At 61.0% G+C, this 25,143-nt stretch overlaps 1 protein-coding gene across 1 annotated transcript in view; it reads right to left on the bottom strand.

Moving 5' to 3' along the window:
• BTBD19 (BTB domain containing 19) overlaps window positions 1-25,143 on the bottom strand; it is a 60,126-nt gene that overhangs the window by 27,273 nt on the left and 7,710 nt on the right. The window contains exons 2-3 of the mRNA XM_065409268.1: window positions 20,644-20,872; window positions 14,596-14,649 (exon numbers count right to left, since the gene is read on the bottom strand). Of these exons, the coding sequence (XP_065265340.1) occupies window positions 14,596-14,649; window positions 20,644-20,872 (283 nt within the window). The remainder of the gene's footprint in view (window positions 1-14,595; window positions 14,650-20,643; window positions 20,873-25,143) is intronic.

Below are 25,143 nucleotides of genomic sequence, written 5' to 3'. Positions count from 1 at the left end.
GACCTGCAGCCCCCTGCTACCCCAGCTCTGGACACCCCCCCTCACCCGTGCCCCTCACTCCCGACCCGCAGCCCCTGCTACCCCAGCCCTGGACCTCCCACCCCCGTGCCCCTCACTCCCGACCTGCAGCCCCTGCTACCCCAGCCCTGGACCTCCCACCCCCGTGCCTCTCACTCCCGACCTGCAGCCCCTGCTACCCCAGCCCTGGACCTCCCACCCCGTGCCCCTCACTCCCAACCTGCAGCCCCCTGCTACCCCAGCCCTGGACACCCCCCCCCACCCGTGCCCCTCACTCCCGACCCGCAGCCCCTGCTACCCCAGCCCTGGACCTCCCACCCCCCCCAGGCCCCTCACTCCCGACCTGCAGCCCCTGCTACCCTAGCCCTGGACCTCCCACCCCCGTGCCCCTCACTCCCAACCTGCAGCCCCCTGCTACCCCAGCCCTGGACACACACCCCCACCCGTGCCCCTCACTCCCGACCCGCAGCCCCTGCTACCCCAGCCCTGGACCTCCCACCCCCGTGCCCCTCACTCCCGACCTGCAGCCCCTGCTACCCCAGCCCTGGACCTCCCACCCCGTGCCCCTCACTCCCGACCTGCAGCCCCTGCTACCCCAGCACCTCCCACCCCCGTGCCCCTCACTCCCGACCTGCAGCCCCTGCTACCCCAGCCCTGGACACCCCCCCCACCCGTGCCCCTCACTCCCGACCTGCAGCCCCTGCTACCCCAGCCCTGGACCTCCCACCCCCGTGCCCCTCACTCCCGACCCGCAGCCCCTGCTACCCCAGCCCAGCACCTCCCACCCCCGTGCCCCTCACTCCCGACCCACAGCCCCTGCTACCCCAGCCCTGGACCCCCCCCCATGCCCCTCACTCCCGACCCACAGCCCCTGCTACCCCAGCCCTGGACCTCCCACCCCATGCCCCTCACTCCCGACCCGCAGCCCCTGCTACCCCAGCCCTGGACCTCCCACCCCCGTGCCCCTCACTCCCGACCTGCAGCCCCTGCTACCCCAGCCCTGGACCTCCCACCCCCGTGCCCCTCACTCCCGACCCGCAGCTCCTGCTACCCCAACCCTGGGCTCACCCCCCCCCCCATGCCCCTCACTCCTGACCCGCAGCCCCTGCTACCCCAACCCTGGGCTCACCCCCCCAGGCCCCTCACTCCTGACCCGCAGCCCCTGCTACCCCAGCCCTGGACTCCCCCCGTGCCCCTCACTCCCGACCCACAGCCCCTCCTACCCCAGCCCTGGACTCCCCCCGTGCCCCTCACTCCCGACCCACAGCCCCTCCTACCCCAGCCCTGGCCTCCCCCCGCGCCTCTCACTCCCGACCTGCAGCCCCTGCTACCCCAGCCCTGGGCTCCTCCCCCACATGCCCCTCACTCCCAACCCACAGCCCCTGCTACCCCAGCCCTGGACACACACACACCCCCGTGCCCCTCACTCCCGACCTGCAGCCCCTGCTACCCCAGCCCTGGACCTCCCACCCCCGTGCCCCTCACTCCCGACCTGCAGCCCCTGCTACCCCAGCCCTGGACTCCCCCCATGCCCCTCACTCCCGACCCGCAGCCCCTGCTACCCCAGCCCTGGGCTTCCCCCCGCAGATCTGCCAGTGCCCCTCAATCCTGACCCACAGCTCTGGGCTTCCCCCCCCCCCCAGCTCTACCAAGGCCCTTCAATCCCACACTACCCCTCTTACTCCAGTCCTGGCCCTCTCCTGAGCAGCGGCCGCCTGCCATGACAAACTGCGCCCCTGCAGAGCCTGGCTCGGGCAGCACCCGCATTGCCAGGCAGCCTGGCGGTGACTTGCTCGCGAGCCTTTCCCAGAGGGTGGCCGGCGTTTGGGGGGGTGATCTGGGGCAGAGAAAACCGGATTAACTGTCACCTGAGCATCGGCAAACAGGCCTCTTCCCTCAGCGCTTTCCATGAGCCTGGGCCCAGGGCCAGCTGGCAGGTCGTCACTGCCCCATCCCGCTGCCCGGAGGTAACACCAGGAGGTGTCAACAGTATCACAGCAGGCTGCCGACTGCAGCTGCTTCCCACCATCCAGGGGAACAGGAAAACCCTAATCCTCCTTCCAGCTGGGCCACAGAGAGCCCCCCCCATTCCTGGCCCCACTGCCTGCCTGCGGGGTGCCAGGCCATTACTCCTGGAGGGGGGAGAGGAGGCATTGTCTCAGCAGCATCTCTCCGACCCCCACCCACCACAGCCAGGGGTAGGGACTGTCCATCCCATCAGAGTACCCGGCTCTCCATCCTCACCCATCAGCCAGTGCCCCCTCCTCGCCAGTCAAAGCCAGGCTCCGGAGGCACTGTGGAGAGCCGGGGCGCTGGACCCGCACCCAGTTTTAACGTTAGACGCCTGCTCTGACCCCAGAGCGCTGGAGACCCAGGTGGTGTCGATCCCACCCCCCTTGGGCGTCACTGCTTTGGCAGGGCAGAGGGAGCATGCCATGCAGGGGGCTGGCAGAGGGGATTTTAACTTGGGCAAGCCCAAGGTTCGCCACGACCGACCGACGCGCAGGGGGCCGGAGCGTCGCGCCTCATGTTCCATGAAGCAGATGGAAGCAGGCACGGGGAGTGTGGGGGGGCGTGATGGAGACTGCCCCCAGCTGATCGTGCTCTGCCATACGCTGCCTGCACCGCAGCCCCCACCACAGGCTCCACGGAAGAGCTGCCAACCCCTTGGCTGAGCCCGCATGTGTCTGGGCACGAGGGTCTGCCGCTGGGGGCAGGCGCGAATTCCCCCCGGAGTGACGCAGTGCGTCGCCAGGCAGAAGGAGGGTCCCAGCGTGAACTGGAACGAGCTTCAAGTGCTGGCTATTGTCAGAGACCGGGGACCGGATCAGAGCGCACTGGTCTGGTCTGGGACCAGCCTGGATCCCAGCCTAGATGGGCCGCTGGGCTGGGCTGAGCCACAGTCCGGGAGTAGCCAGAGATCTCCCGGCCAGCAGGGACTGCTCTGAGCATCTGGTCTGAACCCCCCCGGAGAACGTCACCCCGGGAAGCCAGCAGCGAGCTCGGTGCCTGGTGCTGGAGCTTGCCTGGCGTTTACTGAGAGACTCCCCGGGATGGAGAATGCACCACTCCACTTTGACGGTGGCTGGCGGCCCGGCCTGCCTTGGACTTCACCTCGGGTGCGCTTTAACCCGCCGGGGGCTACTTCTCGCCTGGGGCAGCGCACGCCGGGAGGACAATCAGCCACAGGAACCACTTCCCAACGAGCGAGCTCAGCAAACGTTTCATTAACCGACAACGAGCAACGGCGCAGGGCGCGAGCCAGCCAGGCGGGGCCGGGCCAACCAGAGACAGCTCCAGGGCCGCGTCCCGCGCTGGGGGACACGGAAAGCCAGGGGCCAAACCGGCTGTTGCAGACGTGAGGCCGAATTGGTGCCCAGAATACCGAGGGGATGGGCTGTCCCCTGCAAAGGGGGGAACTCAGAGAAACTTTGGCATGGCAGAGGGAAGCGCAGCCCGGGCCGGCTGAAGTTACGAGACGAGGAAGGAGCAAACGGCACCATGGGATCCCAGCCTTCGCCAGGCTGATCCTGAGGGGTGTCCTGGGGCCAGGCCAGGGAAAGCAAGAGCCAGCCGACCTCGCCGCCTCCGCCACCTGACCCCAAACATCGCCCGCCATGTGAGACTTTGTCATCCTCCCCCACCCAGCGTGATCTCTTCCTTCCCCCCTCCGACCGCTCAGCGTTTGCCTTCTGTTTAACCAGAGTCTGGCTGAGCCAGCCAGGACGGTGTATTTTGAAACACGGCTGGGAGCCTGTGACACAAAAAGAGGCCGCTAAATGCAATGCCCTAAACAGCCCGAGGCTGGTATGAGCTAGCCAGGCCTCGGAGGGGCTCCTAAAACCCTGCACTGTCCTCCACAGTGCTTGCAACCCCTCCCAGCGTGGTGTCCTCCCCCCACTGCTCCATCCTCCTGGCTTCCCAGCGGGGCGCAGCTTTTCCCGTCACTTCCCTGCTCTGCGCTTTCCCTGCCGTTTGCTTTATTCTTCATTGGCAGCCGCCCCCATGCACCAGAGCCCTCTCCGGGAAGGAAGCAGAGCTGCTTGGCTGCGTGTCTGTGTCCCTATATTGCTCCCAGTTAATGGAGATTTGCTCCCTGCGCCAGTGACGGGGTCTGAGCTCAAGCCCCACTGTGGCTGTGAGTCTCCCAGGCGCGCAGCAACATCACCGCCCCGGCAGGCGACCGCAGCTGTGTCACAAACAGCCTCCGCTTTTTGTTTTGGCTTCCTGCTTTCTGGGAACTTCACAAATAAATCACTGCCCCCGGCCCCTCCCCCGCAGGGTGGGCAGCATCGTTGGAACCGACAGCGGGGCCGAGAGGAGCCTGGCTCTGGATTCCACGTGCCAGCTGCTCACCAAGACCAGGGGTGCGGCTTTCTACCGCCCCCCAGCACCCCCCCGAACTCACCCTGCGGGCAGGCGGGGGAGGGAGAGGGAAGGATGGTCGTGGGGAAGAGCCGGTTGCTAGGGGTCAGAAGCCCAGGATTCTGTTCTGAGCTCTGGCAGACTTCGGCCAGGCCCCTGCTCCCTGCCTCAGTTTCTCCAACAGGGCAAACAGACAATGGCACTCACCTGTCCGGCGGGAGGGAGCGAGGCTTAGGGGGTCTCCACTCTGAGTTTTACCAGCATCACCATGGCGGCCGGTGGCGGGGGTGTGAGGGGTCAGCTCGAACGTGGGGATGCAGATACGCGGGGAGGAGGCGTTTTACACCAGTACCGATTATTTGGCTTCACCAGACCGGCATGAGCTACGCTGGCCTGCGTGCTTTTATCCCAGTCTGACCGCGTCCGCGCTGGGGGCGTCCGCTCCGTGAACCCTGCCGGCTTAGTCAAAGCACCAAAGTGGGCCAGGGCGGGCGCTGGCCGCCTGTGAAGCTGTGGGCATGGACGGGCCTAGAAAAGGGCCAAGCGTGGAGTATTCGGGTGGGAGTGAGGCGCAGGCTGGACAGACCCCCATGCAGACATGCCAGCCAGATGGCCAGGAGCGCCAGGGGCGGGGGGCGACCCGGGGGCATCGCCCGCCCACGTGCTGTGAGGGGGGCAGGTGACTGAGGAGCCGGGCCCGATTCCTCACTGCTATGGAAGTTAATGGGAGTTCGTTCGGTGCCTTTGAGGATCGGGGCCCCCCTTGGAGGCCCCTCAGCATCGCCAAAGCCTGCTGGAGAACTTCACGCAGGGCTGGGCAGAGATTCCTTTCCGCCTGGCCTGCGGGGGAGGGCTCAGCACCGCACGCCCCCGGCCTCTCCCCCACACCACTAGGCCCCGCTGCCGGCACGTCCAGACCTGCTCTTTGTTCCTTGTCCTGCTGGCTGCTTGGCTCCGGGGCAGCAGGGCACGACATGGGAGACCGGCCCTCTGCCAGGTGCCTAGGGCTGTAAAACGCTTTACCTGCCCCAGAGGGTGAGAGCGGTGGGGGCACGGGGTAGCCACTGGCTGTGACTGCCCCACCCCCACTCCAAGGCACCTCAAAGCCACTCGGGTTTAGACTCACAGCTCCCTGCCCCAGCCCAGGAGGGACGTATTGGGGTCTCCAGTTGGCACAGACAGCGAAGTGACTTGCCTAAAATCCCAGTGAGTTGGGACAGAACCATCAAAACCAGAAGCCAGGCGTCCAGTTCTCTGCTCTAGACCAAACTCCCCTCCCGGAGCTGGGAAAGGAACCCAGGCGTCCTGGTTCCCAGTCTGCCCCTCGACCCGCTTTGGGGCCTAGCGCTGTGAGATTGCACACACCCCCCCCCCGCTCGGAGAGCTCTGTCTGTCTGTCAGGGCTCTTCTAACACTGCCTTCAGAGCTGTGAGCGTGCACAGCCCCGCAGGACCCACACGCCAGGTGAGAGACGCCAGGTGGACAGGCCTGGAACAGGAGGGCGGCAGGGCGAGGACCTATGGCTGGCAGGGACAACCAGCCCCAGGGGGACCCAGGGTTCCCAGCCTTTTCTGCATTGTGACCCCAGGTTTGAGAGGCCACCCCCCATGTGGCATTAAAGGGGGTGGTGCCCCGAGCCCAGGTTGAGAATCCCTGATAGAGACGTGCTGGCCTGCAGGGTGCAGCCCTTAGACAAGCCAGACAGGGAGATCTCAGCACAGCCCAGGAGACAGGGGGCTGCTTACCTCAGTCAGGGAGAGGAGGGGAGGTTATGGGGGAAATGGGGGGCTGTTACCCCAGCCAGGGGGCAAAGAGAGGAATGGGGGGCTGTTACCCCAGCTAAAGGGAGGAGCAGGGCTGTGGGGGGGTGTTGAAGGGGTAGCTGCCCCAGCCAGGGGGAAGAAGGGGGGATTGGGGGGCTGTTACCCCAGCCAGGGGAGATGGGGGGATTGGGGGGCTATTACCCGAGCTAGGGGAGAAGGGGGATTGGGGGGCTGTTACCCCAGTCAGGGGGAGAAGGGGGGCTGTGGGGGTGTTGAGGGGGAGTTACCCCTGCCGGGGGGGAAGGGGAATTGGGGGGCTGTTACCCCAGCCAGGGGAGAAGGGGGGATTGGGGGGCTGTTACCCCAGCCAGGGGGAGAAGGGGGGCTGTGGGGGTGTTGAGGGGGAGTTACCCCTGCCAGGGGGGGAAGGGGGGATTGGGGGGCTGTTACCCCCAGCCAGGGGGAGAAGGGGGATTGGGGGGGCTGTTACCCCAGCCAGGGGCGATGGGGGGATTGGGGGGCTGTTACCCCAGCCAGGGGAGAAGGGGGGTTGGGGGGCTGTTACTCCAGCCAGGGGGAGAAGGGGAGCTGTTAGCTGTGCTCCCCCTAACTCGAGCTCCCCTCCTTGTCCCTCCCAGGATGCCCCTTGCTGCGTGTGCGGCAGCCAGGTTCCACTGCGCCTGCCCGTTGGGGGCAGAACCGGCATCAAAGCCACGCCACAGTGCTGGGTGACCCGCGTCCATCTTGCCGCCACAGCCCAGCGCTGCGGCTCTTCCCCCGCCAGGGAGAGCAGGGAGCAGCTCGACGCCCTGGCCGCCTGGCACGGCAGCAAGGCCCACGACTGCTCCGAACGAATCCTTGGATCCCCCCGGCCCCGTTCCCCGGGCCTGAGCTCCTCTTTGTCTGTGGGACGGCAGCTGTGCAGTGCTGGCTCCGGCCCAGCGCTGCGGTCATTTCCTGAGCCCCCCCGCCTCCCGGCCCACCTGCCTGGCTTTCATTAGCCCAGCTCCCAGCCCGGGGGAGGCACCCGGGGGCTGCGGGCGGGAAGTGGCTGTTCCCAGCCCGGGGAGGTGAGCAGCCAGCTATTTTTAGGAGACAAGCTCAACAAAACCCACCCGGACGGACGGGGAACGAGGCAACCTTACAATCAAAACAAAGAGAAGCACGTTCCCGGGCATGGGCCTGCTGGGCCCACACCCCCTGCGCCGGCCCCCCAGTCTGGGTCTGCCAGCCCCACATCTCCCCCACTGCCAGCCCCGCGTCTCCCCCACTGCCAGCCCCACGTCTCCCGCACTGCCAGCCCTGTGCTCCCCTCACTGCCAGCCCTGCGCTCCCCCACTGCCAGCCCCACGTCTCCCCCACTTCCAGTCCCACATCTCCCCCACTGCCAGTCCCATGTCTCCCCCACTGCCAGCCCGACATCTCCCCCACTGCCAGTCCCACGTCTCCCCCACTGCCAGCCCGGCGTCTCCCCCACTGCCAGCCCTGCGTCTCCCCCACTGCCAGCCCCGCGTCTCCCCCACTGCCAGCCCTGCGCCCCCCTCACTGCCAGCCCTGCGTCTCCCCCACTGACAGTCCCACGTCTCCCTCACTGCCAGCCCAGCATCTCCCCCACTGCCAGCCCCGCGTCTCCCCCACTGCCAGCCCTGTGCCCCCCGTGCCAGCCCAGCATCTCCCTCACTGCCAGCCCCACATCTCCCCCACTGCCAGCCCCGCGTCTCCCCCACTGCCAGTCCCATGTCTCCCTCACTGCCAGCCCAGCATCTCCCCCACTGCCAGCCCCACATCTCCCCCACTGCCAGCCCCACATCTCCCCCACTCCCAGGTCTCCCTCACTGCCAGCCCAGCATCTCCCCCACTGCCAGCCCCACATCTCCCCCACTGCCAGCCCCGCGTCTCCCCCACTGCCAGCCCCACATCTCCCCCACTGCTAGCCCCGCGCCCCCCTCACTGCCAGCCCCGCAGCTCCCTCACTGCCGGCCCCACACCCCACGCCCTGGCCCCATGGTTCCCAGGCCCTGGCCTGGGTCTGCCAGCTCCGCACCCCCTGCATCAGCCCCACAGCTCCCCCACTGCCAGCCCCATGCCTCCAGTGCCAACTCCACAGCTCCCTGGCCTGGGTCTGCCAGCCCCATTCCCCACACACTGGCCTTTAGCCGCGGCTTCAGGCCCAGGGTTCAGAACATGCTCATCCAGGAATTAGCAGGGGTGAGACACACATACCCCCCCGCACTCCCACCACCACCACTTTCTTCACACTCGGCTAAGAGGAAGCTTGGAAGCCCTCGGCTCCTTCCAGCCGGCTCCTGCCCCATCCAGCTCTGCCTCTGGCCGGGGAGCCACTGTCCTGTTAGTCACAGGGGCAGCCCCACATCAGTGAACACAAGGGAAGGAAACTAGCCTTCAAAGCCCCTTCCCGCAGCTGCTTGGGCTGGACAAGGCCTGGGAGACGAGACCTCCCCAGGCCCGGGAACTCAGGCTGGTTTTCAATGACCCACACATTGCCTTGCCTGCCAGGCCTCACCGCCAGGCAGCTTCCCCTCCGCCATGCGTTGGCCTGGGCTCGAAAGGAAACGTTCCCCCACAGCCGTGGGCTCCCGGGGAGCAGGCCCAGGCCCATGTGCTTCGGGTGGACAATTCCTTAGTCCTGCACGGGACTGGCTGGGTCCCTTTCACCCCAGGTGGGTCCAACACCCCACACTGGGCCTGGCTAAGTCATGGGGGAAACTCCGGACCCTCCCAGAACTCACCATGCAGTCTCCAGCCCATCATGCTCAAGGTGGAGCGCTGCATCCTGGGAATTACACTCTCCGTTGTAATTCCCGTTCTCATCTGCTCTATTTATGTGCCCATCCCATGTGGCCTTTGGGCTGTTGGCAAGTTGCCAGCCTGGCTTTGGTTGACCCTGCAGAAGATACTTTGCTGGGCTCCTCCATCCCAAGCCCAACCGCTAAGAGACGCAGCCGAGGAGTGGGCCGTAGACAAGCCCTGACTGCGGGTTCCCCTGACACGATGGCTGGGAGAACCAACAGCGGGCGTGGGTTCCCTCGCCGACCAGCGTCGCCAGCCGGGCGGGTTCTGGGAAACGAGAGGTGCTAGTCCAGGAACAGAGCCGCTGGGAAGAGGAAGTCACACATGCAGAGAGCGCTAGCGACACATGCTCCTCGGGCAGGTTATGGGAAAGGAATGCAGGCCTCTACGGGAAGGAAGGGGCGAATTCCCTGCTGCTGACACCACCCGCGCCCGGAGAGGGATTCCTGAAAAACTGAAAGTGCCTAGAGATCCGCATGGCACGCAGGTTGGGAAAGAGCTGGGAGCGGATAGCCAGGGGCCGCTGGCTTCATCCCAGCACCTCTCTGAATCACACCGTGCAGGCATGAGGAAGACGCAGGAGATCACCACACCCAGGCCCTGCTGCCATGTGCAGAACGGGCGTGAGAATCTGCATCACACCAGCAATGGGGCTCACACCACGCCCCGGGGGAGGCTGTTCCGCAGCCGCATGGAACCGTGCCACCAGACAGCTCAGCCTGATATTCAGCCTAAATATCCCCCCCATCTAAATCTCATCCTACGGCTCCTCATTGTTCCTCAGAGCATGCCTCTAAATAATTCCCCTCTGCCATCGTTCAGACCAACGCAGGGTTCCTATGGCTCCCCTTCCAGCCCCCTGGTCTCGTCTACACTAGAGAAGTTGACCATGCTGTGAACTGGTTTCACCTCTTAGTTTGCTCGTAACACACATACGCCCACGCACACAGGTTCCAACCAGTTCACAAATGTGCTAAGGGGACCGGTGCGTTTTCCGGGCTAGATCCCAGGTTAGTGTCAGTGCGGCTGCATCAAAACGGTTCAACGAGTCACCCCACTGCTATCCCACAGGGCACCAGCCATCTTGGGGCATCTCCCACAATGCACTGTTTCTGGAAGCTTAGCAAGGAACTGTGGGATAAGTACTGTGACGAACTGGGACTGTTCTTAATGTGGTCTTTGAATGCTGACAGGGGAGTGTGGCTAGGATAGTCTGCATTGGGGGATGGGAGACTGACCGACGGAGAATACCTGAGCATGTAACATGAGAACTCAGGAAGGGGTTAGAGGCCAGGTGACACCTTTGCCCGGGAAACTGAACAAAGGCTGTGGGAGGGGTCGCTGGAGGCAGGTTTTCAGTAGCTGGCTGGGGAGCTGGCGGGGAGGCAGACGGGGCTCTGACCTCGCAAGGGGGCTGGGGCGCCCTGGGACCCCAAGATGGACCTAACTGAGGGGGGTCCTGTTGTCTCTGCCTGCAAGACCTGTCTTGGACTGTGTTCCTGTCGTCTAAATAAACCTTCTGCTTTACTGGCTGGCTAAGAGTCATGGTGAATCGCAGGAAGCCGGGGGTGCAGGGCCTTGTGTCCCCCCACACTCCGTGACAAATACCCAGAAGGCATTGCACCTGAAATGGCTTAGGAAAATGCCTACGGCATGACTAGTGCGGATACACGGAGCCATCAGTGCTTAAACCAATTCAATACAGACTCAGCAGAGCCAAGGACTTTGTCCTCATTTAGCCAAAGAAATGAGGTTAGTTCTTTAAAGCATTCCTCAGAAACCGCTCCCAGCCCTTGATCTTTTTTATGGCTCTTCTCTGAACTCCCTCCAGTTTGTCAATATTGTCCCGGTAACAGAATAACCGAGAAGGGGCCACGCAATCCCACAGGCGATTGCAGAGTCAAACAGGGCCTTCCCTCCCCAATCGGTGACCGGCTGATTCTGTGCGCTCAGCTCACCACGGGACTGGACGGGCTTTGATGCGATGTGACACTGCAACTTTCTGCCCATTTTCAGCCCTGGGTCTCCTCCAGACACTGCTCCTCCCCTGATTTCTCGCTGCATATCTGGTTTGAATGACTTTGCCTTTACTAGCTGGGTGGTTTCTGCTCAGATTTCTAGCTCCTCGATCATTAACTGGCCTCACAATGCCTCAGTTTAGGACCAGCTGCACTGTTTCCCCCCCCCTTCCAGGTCATCAATGAAGATATTCAATGTGAGACCAGACGACCTGCGCTACCCCTGGACGTTTCCTTCCCAATTAAATACCTTGCAGTGAATCCTCAGCCCGTGTCTACATCCAGTCTGCAGTCCATGGAACAGTGCAGACCAAAGCGCATTTGCATTCATTTCATGCGAGATTGCAAACACGGAGCTAAAATTCCAGTGCGCACGTCACACCCGGCCTTCCCTGCGTCCGCTCTTGCGTCCACCCAGCCAAACAAGCAGCCAGCTTTGCCTGACGAGCTCTGGCCTGGGTAAGCACATGCTGCTTATAGCACTTGGTTGTGTTCGGTAGGAGTTGGGCGCCATTTCCCGCCGAAGATCGGTTCCATGATTTTACTGGGGGACTGAATTTCATCCCCCAAAGCGTAACTGCCTGGAGGACCCTCCTTTCCCATTCGAAGATCAGTGTCACATGTGTTAGTTGACAATTTTCTAGTGCCGCCCCTATTTTCCCCGACAGCTCCGTGCCTCGGTTTCCCCATCTGTAAAATGGGAGTAACGATACCGCCCTCCTTCAGACCGTGCTTTGAGATCGACAGATGAAAAGCGCTGTATAAAACCTGGGTGTTATTTTAGGAATAATTATCAGCTGTCCCAAGTGTCTGGAAGCTAACACTCTAGGATGCCTGTCACCTGGCCATGCTAAGGCGCAGAATTCCTTTCCCTGCTCTTCGTAAAGAGCTAGTTTCTCTTAGTCCCTTTGACTGTCCTTCCCTTTGGGCTGCACCCCCTCCCCCGCACTATAACTGCCTGTTCTGGTTTGCTTCCTTCTCCTCTTCCACCCGGGTTTTAAACCGCAGGGTTTCGAGCAGTCAGTCCCCCGAGAACCCCATGTCAGCTGTATCTCACACGCCTCTTTCCCAGTCTGGGATGTGCGGACCCTTGGAACTCCCCGCTGGCTGGAGTGACCCTTTCCTCCCTTCTCCCCTAGATCCTCCCGGCGCTCTCTTGCTGCGTTCACCGGGAATTCAAGTGGTTCATGGCTACTCTCATATCCGCGTTAGCGTCTGTGAGGAGTACAGTACAGAGAGAGGGGAAACCCTGGGTGAGTCTCCGGATCATAAGGCCGATTCCACCCTAACTTAGGAATCTCTTTGATTGCGCATATTTGTCTGTGTGTGTAACCCAGCAGAGAGATGCCAGTGGTTAAAAACCCCCATGACTGCAACGTCCCATGCTCTCAAGTCCCTTGGCAGCTGGCCTGGGAAGTTTTCGCTCTCCCCACCCCCCACCCCAGTCCTGGGAGTGGGCAGGAGAGTCTGCCTGTCACTTCCCTTTTGTTTTTCCATTCCTCACCCCCTCTTCCTCCTAACCCGAAGGATTTCACTAGTTTGCTCAGACAAGCACAGCCCTGGCTTCCCAATCCCTGCCCCCAGCCCGGTATCTCTGCCTGTTTTCTGAGCCTTCACTTCACTCCCGGCTCTGAGAGGGACGGCTCAGCCTGTCTCGGATCCTCTCACACTGCCGCAGTCACAGCTGAGCAGGGGAAGTCTCTTGCTTCGTGCAGGATCGGCCATTCGGAGCCACTCCACAGCTAGGCCGGTGTCACTGAAAGGACACTGGAGCAGCTCATGGCTGCGCGTCGTAGGGAAGTTGGCCATTACATGGTGTCGGCGGGTCCCGTGCGGAGAGGACCGGCTGAGTGAAGGCACTTTTGCTGCACTCAGCCAAGTCACTATGGGTTGTGTCTCTAGCATGCCTGGAATGACCCTGACACATCCCCAGTGCACGTGGCTAGGAGGAGTCTGAGTCATCAGCAGTGTAAGGATCTTACTTAGAAAGCAAGGAAGTAGCCCAAGTGCGGGGCCGTCTGGCTTGGAGTGGATGACCTCATGGGGTTTTCCCACCTCGGACCTCGATGGTCCTGTGACACCGTGGCCAGGGAAAGCCGGCCGCACCCACGCACTGGAATGGAGGGAAACGGCTGAAGAACAAGCGGGTACGTGTCCCCCTCTAAGATGGGTGCCGAAGAGCCGAGCTCTGAGATACATGCACAGGGCGAGCCAGGGCCCTGGATCTACACAGCTGGCAGGTGGTGACCCCGTCGGCTCTGGACACGCAGGATTGTGTGGTGGGTGAGGCACCGGACGGTCAGTCAGGAGAGCTGGGTTCAACTCCTGGCTCTGCTGCGGAGGACAGGCATGTCATTATCCCTCCATGCCTCAGTTTCCCCATCTGTAAAACAGGGATCATCATCCCTCCTTCATCAATACAGACTCTTCCGGTGAGTGACCATCTGTTACTGTGCATAAATACGGTGCCCAGCACAAGAGGGCCCTGATCTGCTTGGGCCTGCAGGTGCTTCTGTCATCAAATAAATACAGTAGAACTGACAGGTCAACCACATACCTCATTTGGAATCGGAAATACACAATCAGGCAGCAGCAGAGACAAAAAAATAAATCAAGCCAATACAGAACAGTGCTTTGTTAACTGTAAAGTACTTAAAAAATAAAGGGCAAGTTTAAAGAAAGATTTGACAGGCTAAGGAAACTTTCTGTGCTTGTTTCATTTAAATTACGATGGTTCAAAGCAGCATTTTTCTTCTGCATAGTAAGGTTTCAAAGCTGTATTAAGTCATTGTTCAGTGGTGAACTTTGGAAAGAACCAGAACGTTTTGTTCAGCGTTATAAACAACCTCCATCCCAGAGGTGTCCGGAACTCGGAGGTTCTGCTGTAACTTTTCATAACCTCTGCACTTTCTGAGCTGCCCAGGGGCGCCAACGGGCTCCGCTGAGATCACGTCGGGGAACTCGGCTCCGTTTGCTGGACTGAGCACAGAGAATGAGCCTCCCATTGCCCAGTTTGCCCAGAAATAGAGTCGCCCAAAGTCTACTCATGCAGAGTTGGCCCTTGACTACAAACTCCCGCAATGCAATGCACCCACAGGGCCAGTTCCTGAGCCGTCCGTTCCCACTGGCCTGGCTGCTTTCTCTGCAGTGATTCCAGACAATCGCCGGCAGGGCGGAAGCAGCTGGCAACCAACAGCCCTGGTTTGCTGCCCCGAGACATTACCTCCCTGCACCCTTAACCGTCTCCAGCGACCTGCTGAAAGCAGCTACTGGTACCATTCCCCTGCCCTCAGCTCCCTTTAGAGCTGTACAATCCGAGGTGTAAGAACAAGCCTGCGACCGAGGGACACAATCACCCGCTCCTGCCGGGTCCCTCCTGGCATGGTACCGGCCCAGCCCTCCGATGGTGCCAGTCTGCATTGCTGGGGTGACGTGCCCCCCTAACGTTAGCAGCCCTATGTCGACCTACAGAAATACACCCACTCGCTCCCTCCCCCCACCGGGCTAAACGTGCAGTCCCTGGCCCGCCGGACATCACCGCCCCTCACCCGACTGTCCTGTCCCCCCAGCACCCGTGTATTTAACAAGAGGCAGCTCAGGCCGCGAGGCGAGGGCCTTACCTTCCTCAGGTCATCCAGCCCGTACTCCACAGCCGAGGTGAGCACCTCCAGGGCCTGCGGAGCAAAGAAACACACCGGTGAGCAAGAGAGCGCAGGTGCCAGGCTGGCGGGGCCGGGGCCCTCAGGTCTGTTCTCTGCATCTGACCCCTCCAGCCGCTCTCAGCTGGTCGCACCTCCACCCCCCATGCATGGGAAAGGGACTGGCCCTGGTTGGGGGCACAGAGTGTCTTGGGGGCTCCAGCAGGGGGCCCCCACCTGATAAACATGTTTGAAAAGAGACCAAGGGGGCTTTGGAAACGTTACAAAGGAAGCTGGCACCTGCTGGAAGCAGCCTGGCCTGCTCATGGGAGCTGAGGTGTTGACAAGTGCCAGGAGACGCACACGTCCGTAGGCTCTCCCCCGACGCCCTCCTCCAAGCAGGCACGTGGCCCAGCCACCGCAGATTTCAGCCACCAACGCAGCAAAGCACCAGGGCCCATTCTGACCCTTCGGCATTTCACAAAGCTGTGGGCAGCAGACGGCACAGACATTCTCCCCTTGCCCGGGGGCGGCGCTACCCCGGGCTCTGAGCAACGCTCGGGGCTCTGTTCCCGCTCACAGCTGGCAGAACTGCTGCCAAGCACCAGGCAGCACAGATCTGACCCTCAGGCTCTCCTGGGTCGGCCTGGAGATGGGAGGCCTCTGCTCAGCCCCAGAACCAGCTCGTGCTCTCCTTGCACAACTCCCCGTCCATGTGACCCAGCTGTGATCTAGAGGGCCCAGTCCACGCTACCATTCGCACAAGGCAGGACAGCTGCTCTCCCCTCAGCCTAGAGCAAAGGGGACCTGGCCACCCAGGGTGGATGGATCCCAGCCCCTGGAGCCATCCCATCCTCCCCGCATCGCTGGGCGTTGCTAGCCTGACAGTCCCCAGCCCGCAGCTCCAGGAGTGAGCAGCCGCATGGGAAGGGGGAGGGAGCTGGGCCGGAGTCAGAGGTGCTCCGAGGGAAAGCCACTGCATTGCCTCAACAAGCCCCAGGAATGCCAGGAAAACTGGAAGAGCCTGATTCTTAACTTCCCAGCAGCAGGACGCAACTCAGCCTCACCCTCTCCCAGAATTGCTGGGCACAGCGGGTAACGCCGGGAGCCTGTGTCATTGGCTTGATGTGCACAACTCCAGCTGCCTAGCGACCCACCGGACACGCATGCCGGGCACGGGTCAGGAGAGGTCTGCTCAGAGCTGGGGTCAGCACAAGGGGCGGAAGTCGAGGAGAGGAGCTATGGAGACAGTGGCTGAAAGGGGCAGGCCGCTGGGAACCCATGAGCCCTGGCAGGGCTGTTATCCAGCCTCCAGATGGTTTGCAATTTCCCGCCATCCCCTCCAGCCTGAAAAGTGCAAAGGGAGGGACTTATGTAGCAGGGACAATGGGTCAGAGAGGAGGTGAGACATCCCCTCCTGGGTGACACCCCCAGCCTCCTGTTCACTCTCCCCGTGGGGTTATTTCCTCACTGCTGCCTGGAGCTGGGCTGCCACCTTCTTCTGCGCATGCCAGAGAAGTGCTGGACATCTGTGTCTTTATGGTGCGATGCGGCACCAGAGTGAGGATGCTGGGTCCCCAGACCACGACGCAACTCATGGCGGGGCAGCAGGCTGGGCCGGACCAGGCACAGACTAGCTGGGACATACTAGACCAAACCATCCCTCATGCCTAGGATCTTACCAATGTCACTGAATGTTGAGCATTTTGCTTTTGCTCCTGGCAATGGTATTTCACCCAGTCAGCGAATACCGACAGCTGCAGTGATGGATGCACGGATATAATTTCGTCCCTTGGCCGGAGATCCCCAGCTTAGGCAGGGTCCCTAACCGTGGGCCTCTCATAACAAGCACGGGTGCATGCAAGAAGCAGCCAGGGCTTTCTTGGAGAAAGGGCTACACCCCAGTTAAAGTTAACTGCAAATGCACAAGCCAGATGGCTCCTTGGAACGCAGTGATCCTTGCCATTAGTTTGACTATTGCTCTTTTCCTGGTTAATTAATGAACCAAACCCTAACAGAGAGATTGTCCCTGCCTCTGCCACTCGCCCTCCCAGTCACAGGGGCTACTACAGCAGCTGCTTCCAGGGGAAGGTAAAGGAGTGGGCATATTTTTAGTTCTGCAAGTGTGAGTAACAGCTGGAAGCCAGGAGGAAGACCCAGCCCCATGTGACCAGCCAGCTCTCTGCAACCACCAGCGAGTGTCCTGCAGACCCCAGGCTGGGAACCACCGTCTCCCTGCCGGGATCACTGCAGGATAACATGACCCCAGCAAGGAGTGCTCCTAGCCCAGAAGGCCGCAGACTGGCCGTTGGCATTGGGGCCTGCTGGCTAGAGCAGGGGATGCAAGTTGGGGCTCTTCGGTGCGATTCCTAGCTCAACCCTCTCCGTGCCTCAGTTTCCCCACTGCCTCACAGGTGTGCTGAGAGGCTTCACCAGGTCACGTTTGCCCCTGCTTGGCTTTTGATCGCCTCAGAGGAAACCTCAAATACCATTTGCATTAGAACGCCAGCTGGGTTTCCACGCAGCGTAGCCAACCCAGCAGCCACGCCCACTACAGCTGGTCCATGATGCATTTGAGATGCCGGGTCTCCCACGCTCAGCCAGACCCTGGGTGAGGAGCATTTCACACGTCCCCATCCGCTGACCACAGACCTGCGGGGCCCAGAGAACACAGCCAGGTGACAGCACTAAAGGCTAGTCCAGGCTCCCTGGATTGGAGTAATTCCAGAACATCTGGGGCATGAAAGGCAACTGCCTCTTTCCACCCAGGGATGTCCCCCTTCCCCGGCTGGGTGCTGCACAGATCCTGAGAGGGAGACGCTCCCCGCCCCAGTGAGGTCTTTAAACCATGATTTGAGGACTTCAATGACTCAGACATAGGTCAGGGGTTTGTTACAGGAGTGGGTGGGTGAGATTCTGTGGCCTGCGTTGTGCAGAAGGTCAGACTAGATGATCATAATGGTCCCTTCTGACCTTAAAGTCTATGAGTCTATGAGAGTAGAGAGCGCAAGGCAGGAGGGGAACAGACTCAACTGGTCGGTGGCAGAGCCAGGATGAGAACCCAGCTCGGTGCCCCCCCCACTGGACCGTTCTGAACAGGATCGGGCATTCGCCCACACAGCCATGGGCACTGGCCGCCAGCTGGGCAGAGAGAGACAGTTTCTGTCCCACGACAGCCTGTGTGGCCAGGTCTCTCCTCCGTCTTCCCCAGGCCACGTGGGCCTCGGAGGGCAGCTCAGCGCGACTGGCTGTCTGCAGTGAGGGCCGTGAAGAGGCCGCCCTGGGAAGCAACCCTTGAGCCCAGCCCCCGGCAGGGAAGGGAACACAGCTTGGCCTTTCAAGCAGACCCCTTGTGACAGTCCTGACCCCTGGCGTCACCCCTTGGACAAAGTATAAAACTCCTATTTGCTGGTCATTACTGTCCTGGTAAAATACCTGGCAACCTTGTGTGTGAATGTATAAGCTTGGAGTTACTCCACCTGTTAAGAACATAAGAACGGCCGTACCGGGTCAGACCAAAGGTCCATCTAGCCCAGTCTCCTGTCTACCGACAGTGGCCAATGCCAGGTGCCCCAGAGGGAATGAACAGAACAGGGAATCATCGAGTGATCCATCCCCTGTCGCCCATTCCCAACTTCTGGCAAACAGAGACTAGAGACACCATCCCTGCCCAGCCTGGCTAATAGCCACTGATGTTCCGAGCCTGGGGATCGGCCAGACCCGTTCTTCAGACAGAGGGCAAGCTGGCGCCTCAGCCAGGCGTGGACAAGGTCACACGGGCCATCGCCTGCTAAGTGCCCATTCATTGGCAGGGCAAAATATCTCCATCCTAGCAAAGAAACAGCCTGGGGGGCCCAGCCCCGCAGCCTGCCCGTTGCCCCGCTCCCAGCTGGAGCTGCTTCTCAAAGCTGGGGGAGGGGGGGCTATAAACCGGGGGGCAGACGCCCCAGAGTTTCCCGGCCTTTCTCTGCCTCTGGCAGTGCAGACACCTGAAGAACAAAAGCAGCAGCGCTGGGCTGGGGCAGGGACCTGGCTGGAAAGCTGCTGAGGGGTGGGGCAAGAGAGCTGGCTTTGACTGTAACCGGGGCGGGGCGTCAGGCGTGAGCTGCGGTGTATCGGTGTCACTCTGGCAGCCACTTCTGACTGTTGTGCCTCGTGCTGTGTATTCACGTAAAATCTCCCTCTTCGGAGTTAATCAGCTCGTTCGATCTCATCCAGTGTGGAGGGGTTTGGGAAAGTCCGTCGGCGGGAACCGAGTCTGTGCTTTATGTCCCTCGCTGAGCTCACTGACCTTTGTGAATTGGTATTGGCCGGGGCGGGCTGACCCGTGCAGGACGTTTGGTTCTGGGGGGAACTCCCAGACCGAGGGCGTGTGGGTGTCCCCAGCTGCAGTTCACACCCCGATGGGGCTGTGGGCGGCTGTTTGTGAGCAGGCTAGCACTGGAGGCGACAGCAGCACGGCCGTGTAAAGGGCACCCCGGGTTCGAGGGCAGGGGAACACAGCTACTCACTAGTCTGGCTTGGACCCTGGGGATGTCACACCCAGCTCTGGGCTGTAACAGCCTCCAGCCCCTGCGTCACCACCTCTGCCCTGTGGCTAAGAGGGGACTCCCCCAAACTCCCCCAGCGCCGCTGCTGCATCGGCCAGAGGGGGGACCATGATGCTCTGCTGGGGCTGCTGCCAGGCCACCCCGCCCGCCCTGCAGCTGCCTAGATCCAGGGGTGGTGGGGGGGACCGGGGGGGGGGATGGGACGACATGAGGATGGCCGTGCAATGACCGTGCGAATGGCCGTGCGAATGGCCGAGTGATGTTAATACTGAGGGGCGCTTCCCCTCCCCCCAGCTGGCTTTGGACTTGCCTCATGCTCTGCCACGGGAGCGGGGCAAGGGACTGGGACCTCCGGAGAAGCCTGATTCTTCCATAGCCCAGGATCTACCTTGCAGGGCCGTTGGGGGCTGGGGAAAGGCCTGGCTGTGCCCACGCTCCCCGCTGAGTTCTGGGGCCCTTCCTCTGCACCGTGGGCTCTCGGTTTGGGGCTGGCGGGGAGGTTAAAATCCATTTCACGGCAGGAACATAAGGTGATCGCCGGGGCTGACCTGCGCCTCTCCACGGCTGCCGGGGGGGCTGGGATGCCCCCGGCCAAGGCTCAGCAGGTCAGTGTGTGGGGCCAGGAGGTGGGGAGTGTCTGAGCCAGGAGCGTGGAAGAGAACGGGCTGAATTCCCCGGGTGACTCCGCCCCTGAGCAGGGCAATGGCCGGGATGCCCCTGGCTGGCAGGGTTTTCCCGGGGGTGGTTCCCGTTTCCTTGGGCTGCGTTTATCTGAGTTCTCTGAGCCGGGTAATTCGCACCCTGTTCCGGTGCTGCATGGAGGGGGTGGGGGAGGACACTGCTCTAAAAATAGCCTGGAGCAAGCAGCCTCCAATGCCGTCCCCCCTCCCGCTGCCGTCCCCCCTCCCCCCTCCGCCCCACCTTTTCCCCTTGACCCCACGGTAGGCGCCACAGCCCCCGTTCTGAGGGGTATCGAGGATTACAAAGCTGGCATAGCGGGGGCTGGGACAAGCCAGCACTCCACCCCCCGCCGGCCTCTTCCTGCAGCCCCCAAGCTAACCAGGCCTGGGCCAGGGACTGCCCCCTCTCCCCTCGGCCAGGCAAGGCTGGGGGAGCTGAGCGGGGCAGATGCAGCCCCAATCGGGCGGTGGCGCTGTCTGGATCCGGCACTGCAGAGTCTAACTACACTCTACAAGCCACAGCACATGTACCTTCCCCTGCACGGGCTGGGCTTGAACCCGGGACTGGGCACAGCCCTCTACCACTTGAGCTAAAGGACTAGATCCCTTAGGGGGCAGCAGTAGTAGGCTGTAATCCTCTCTGTGGCCCAGCTGCTAGAGGGGGATGGGACATGCGCCATCCCCATGTATTATCCTGCCATGCCCTCCCTGCAGCCCGGTTTGGGGTCCCTTGTCATTGCGTCTGACCCACCCCTGCCCTTCCCACGGCACCCGGCCCCGGGGCAGCACGCGGCACTCACCATGAAGCTGTTGAGGGTCACGCTGTTGGTGTACAGGAACTCGAGAACGGCCAGGAAGACCTCGGGCTGCACGTGGCTGAGGACCAATGGGGCCTGGGGGGGCCACGGCTCCTGGGCATCAGGCTGGGGCTGGCTGAACATCCCCTGGAAGGCCTGGCAGCGGCAAGCGAGGATGCAGCGATGGGCGAACACCTCCTGCCTCTCCCTGCCCACCACAAATGTCACGTCGCTGTGGAGACGGAGACAGGCCGAGCCACGCCATGAGGAGCGGGGATTGCAACAGGGCGTCCGCTGCCTGAGTGCCCCATGCAGAGTACCCCGACCCCCATACAGAGTACCCCTGCCCCCCATACAGAGTACCCCAACCCCCGTCCCCCATGCAGAGTACCCCCATCCCCCATACAGAGTACCCCTGCCCCCCATACAGAGTACCCCAACCCCCGTCCCCCATGCAGAGTACCCCCGACCCCCATACAGAGTACCCCTGCCCCCCATACAGAGTACCCCAACCCCCATCCCCCATGCAGAGTACCCCCATCCCCCATACAGAGTACCCCTGCCCCCCATACAGAGTACCCCAACCCCCGTCCCCCATGCAGAGTACCCCCATCCCCCATACAGAGTACCCCTGCTCCCCATACAGAGTACCCCAACCCCCATCCCCCATGCAGAGTAGCCCCGACCCCCATACAGAGTACCCCTGCCCCCCATACAGAGTACCCCAACCCCCGCCCCCATGCAGAGTACCCCCATCCCCCATACAGAGTACCCCTGCCCCCCATACAGAGTACCCCAACCCCCGTCCCCCATGCAGAGTACCCCCATCCCCCATACAGCATACCCCCGACCCCCATACAGAGTACCCCCATCCCCCATACAGAGTACCCCTGCCCCCCATACAGAGTACCCCAACCCCCGACCCCCATACAGAGTACTCCTCCCCCCCATACAGAGTACCCCAACCCCCGCCCCCATGCAGAGTACCCCCATCCCCCATACAGAGTACCCCAACCCCCGTCCCCCATGCAGAGTACCCCCATCCCCCATACAGAGTACCCCCGACCCCCATACAGAGTATCCCCAACCCCCATCCCCCATGCAGAGTGCCCTCAACCCCATCTCTCATACAGAGTAACCCTGCCCCCCATACAGAGTACCCCCAACCCCCATCCCCCATGCAGAGTACCCCCGACCCCCATACAGAGTACCCCTGCCCCCCATACAGAGTACCCCAACCCCCGTCCCCCATGCAGAGTACCCCCGACCCCCATACAGAGTACCCCTGCCCCCCATACAGAGTACCCCAACCCCCGTCCCCCATGCAGAGTACCCCCATCCCCCATACAGAGTACCCCTGCCCCCCCATACAGAGTACCCCAACCCCCGTCCCCCATGCAGAGTACCTCCGACCCCCATACAGAGTACCCCTGCCCCCCATACAGAGTACCCCAACCCCCGTCCCCCATGCAGAGTACCCCCATCCCCCATACAGAGTACCCCTGCCCCCCATACAGAGTACCCCAACCCCCATCCCCCATGCAGAGTGCCCTCAACCCCCATCTCTCATACAGAGTACCCCTGCCCCCCATACAGAGTACCCCCAACCCCCATCCCCAATGCAAAGTACCCCCATCCCCTATACAGCGTACCCCCGACCCCCATACAGAGTATCCCCAACCCCCATCCCCCATGCAGAGTGCCCTCAACCCCATCTCTCATACAGAGTAACCCTGCCCCCCATACAGAGTACCCCCAACCCCCATCCCCCATGCAGAGTACCCCATCCCCCATACAGCGTACCCCCGACCCCCATACAGAGTATCCCCAACCCCATCCCCCATGCAGAGTGCCCTCGACCCCCATCTCTCATACAGAGTACCCCTGCCCCCATACAGAGTACCCCCATACAGCATACCCCCGACCCCCATCCCCCATGCAGAGTACCCCGACCCCCATACAGAGTACCCCTGCCCCCCCATACAGAGTACCCCAGTCCCCATACAGAGTACCCCGACCCCCATGCAGAGTACCCCCATCCCCCATGCAGAGTACCCCCGACCCCCATCTCTCATACAGAGTGTCACGAAGTGGGGGGAAGTCAGGGCCCTGCACCCCTCTTCCTGCAATTCACCGTGACTCTCAGCCAGCCAGTAACACAGAAGGTTTATTAGATGACAGGAACACAGTCCGAAACAGAGCCTGTAGGTACAACCAGGACCCCTCAGTCAGGTCCTTCTGGGGGGGTTAGGGAGCTTAGACCCCAGCTTTGGGATTCCCTGCATTGCACCACCCAGCCCAAACTGAAAAACAACCCCCCTCTAGCCATCTCTGTCCCCCTTCCCCCAGCTCCTCCCCTCCCTTTGTCCAATTTCCCCGGGCAAAGGTGTCACCTGGCACCTCCCCCCTCCTGGCTCAGGTTACAAGCTCAGGTAACTCTCAAGTAAAGTCATCCCCTGCTCTCCCATCCCCAATGCAGACAGTCCCAGTAAAACTAACCGACATTCCCAGGTCAATCCGTCCCGCTCCCTACTGCCTCACACAGAGTACCCCCAACCCCCATACAGAGTGCCCCTACCGCCATCCCCCATGCAGAGTACCCCGACCCCCATCCTCCATACAGAGTACCCCTGCCCCCCATACAGAGTACCCCCAACCCCCATCCCCATACAGAGTACCCCCAATCCCCATGCAGAGTACCCCCGACCCCCATCCCCCACACAGTGTACCCCCAACCCCCATGCAGAGTACCCCCTAATCCCCCATGCAGAGTACTCCCTAATACCCCATGAAGTGTACCCCCATTCCCTATTCAGAGTACCCCATCCCCTATCCCTTATGCAGAGTACCCCCTACTCTCCCATCCCCCATGCAGAGTACCCCTGCCCCCATACAGAGTACCCCCATCCCCTGTTCAGAGTACGCCCTTCCCCCATGCAACTTACCCTCTAAACCCCCATCCCCCATGAAGAGTACCCCTGACCCCCATCCTCCATGCAGAGTACCCCCTAATCCCCAATCTGTAAGGATAAGGCCTTGGTCTGCAGCCAGATTAAAAGAGCGGCCGAGCAGCAGCCATTAGCCGAGAAGCAGGAAGACACATCCTCACATTCCATCTAAATGACATTAAAACAATGTCATATCCGGCTGTTAAGAAGGAGACCTCATCCGAATGGCCCCACTAGCACCAGATAAAGAAACAGATCTTCAGATGGTTAAAGAAAACTTAGTTTGACAGCATCCTGCCTGGCAAGAGCTCACTTATCAATGGTTGTGGTTGTGAAATCCTCCTTCCTTTCATTATGGTCCCCACTTCCCTATGGTTTACCTGTCTGGTCTCTGTCTGGTTCTTTAATTGTCTGTCTGCTGTACAATTAATTTGGCTAGGGGTCAGTTAATTAGGGGAGTGGGATATTATGTTACAATAGGTTAGGATTGGTTAGACAGATTTCAGTACAATGGTTGATTAAGGTCCAGCTAAGCAGGACTCGAGTTTCACTCTATAAATTGGGGTCCAAGAAGGAGACCAGCTGGGAAGAGAAGAAGAAGAAGAAGGAAAGTGCTGGAGGAAGAAGATCTCACCCCCAAGACTCAGCCTCAGATCAGAGCTGTTACGAAGCCGCTGCACCGTGACGTGCAGCAACTAGGGCCCAGCCGAGACCAGCCTGGCCCAGCCGATGGGGAAAGTCCGCCTGCGGGAGCTGGGCTGGTGAGCCTGGCACTGTGTGCTTAGTGGGCATTCTGCGTGGTGTCTGTGAATAACGAGAGGATCGGGGGATCACTGTGTAAGGCTCTTTCACTGGTAAAAGGTCCTGCACACCTGCAGAAGTAGTAAACATCCAGAGCCCTACGGCTTGGGAAAAGGTGGGGTGCCCTAATGTGTGCAGGTGTGATGTTATGAGTGTAAAATAATATTTCATTGAAAGATGACAGGGCCAGAACGAGTTAATTAATTCAGACTGACCTGACCCAGGGGTGAACTGTAGAAACTGGTTAGGAAGATATGTAAATACATAGAGCTTTGAAATGCAAGTCTGCATTGTTAGAGAGCTCAAGGGTAGATGTTTGCTCAGGTCTTGTGATGTCAGCAAACAAGTCTTGTCTATTGCTAGAGCTTTAATTCGCAGATCAAAAAAGGAATGTTAACGTTTATGATGATACTTGAGGGAAATAGTATTATTGTCTCTATGTCTCTTTGAAGGTTGGGGTAACCTGTATCTGAACTGTTTAATGGATAAATTACCCTGTGCTAATTGCCAGGATGTTTGGAAGGAGAGTTAAGCCTATTGTTTTCTCAGGCCGAAAGGCTGCTGGAAATGAATAAGAACCCTGGGACATAATCTGTCTTTATCTCAGATCCGCTTTGGGTTTCAAGAGGGGGAAACCTTAAGCCACAAGGATTGAGATCCGCAGTCACTGACTGGAGTCACCCTGAATATGGACATTGGACTATAACCTATGGACTATTTCTAAAAGGACTTTTGGTAACTACAAGCTCACCTC

The sequence above is a fragment of the Emys orbicularis genome, chromosome 8 (assembly GCF_028017835.1).
Source record: "Emys orbicularis isolate rEmyOrb1 chromosome 8, rEmyOrb1.hap1, whole genome shotgun sequence".
NCBI classification, from domain to species: Eukaryota; Metazoa; Chordata; order Testudines; family Emydidae; genus Emys; species Emys orbicularis.
This window is presented reverse-complemented; position numbering and strand designations above follow the sequence as displayed.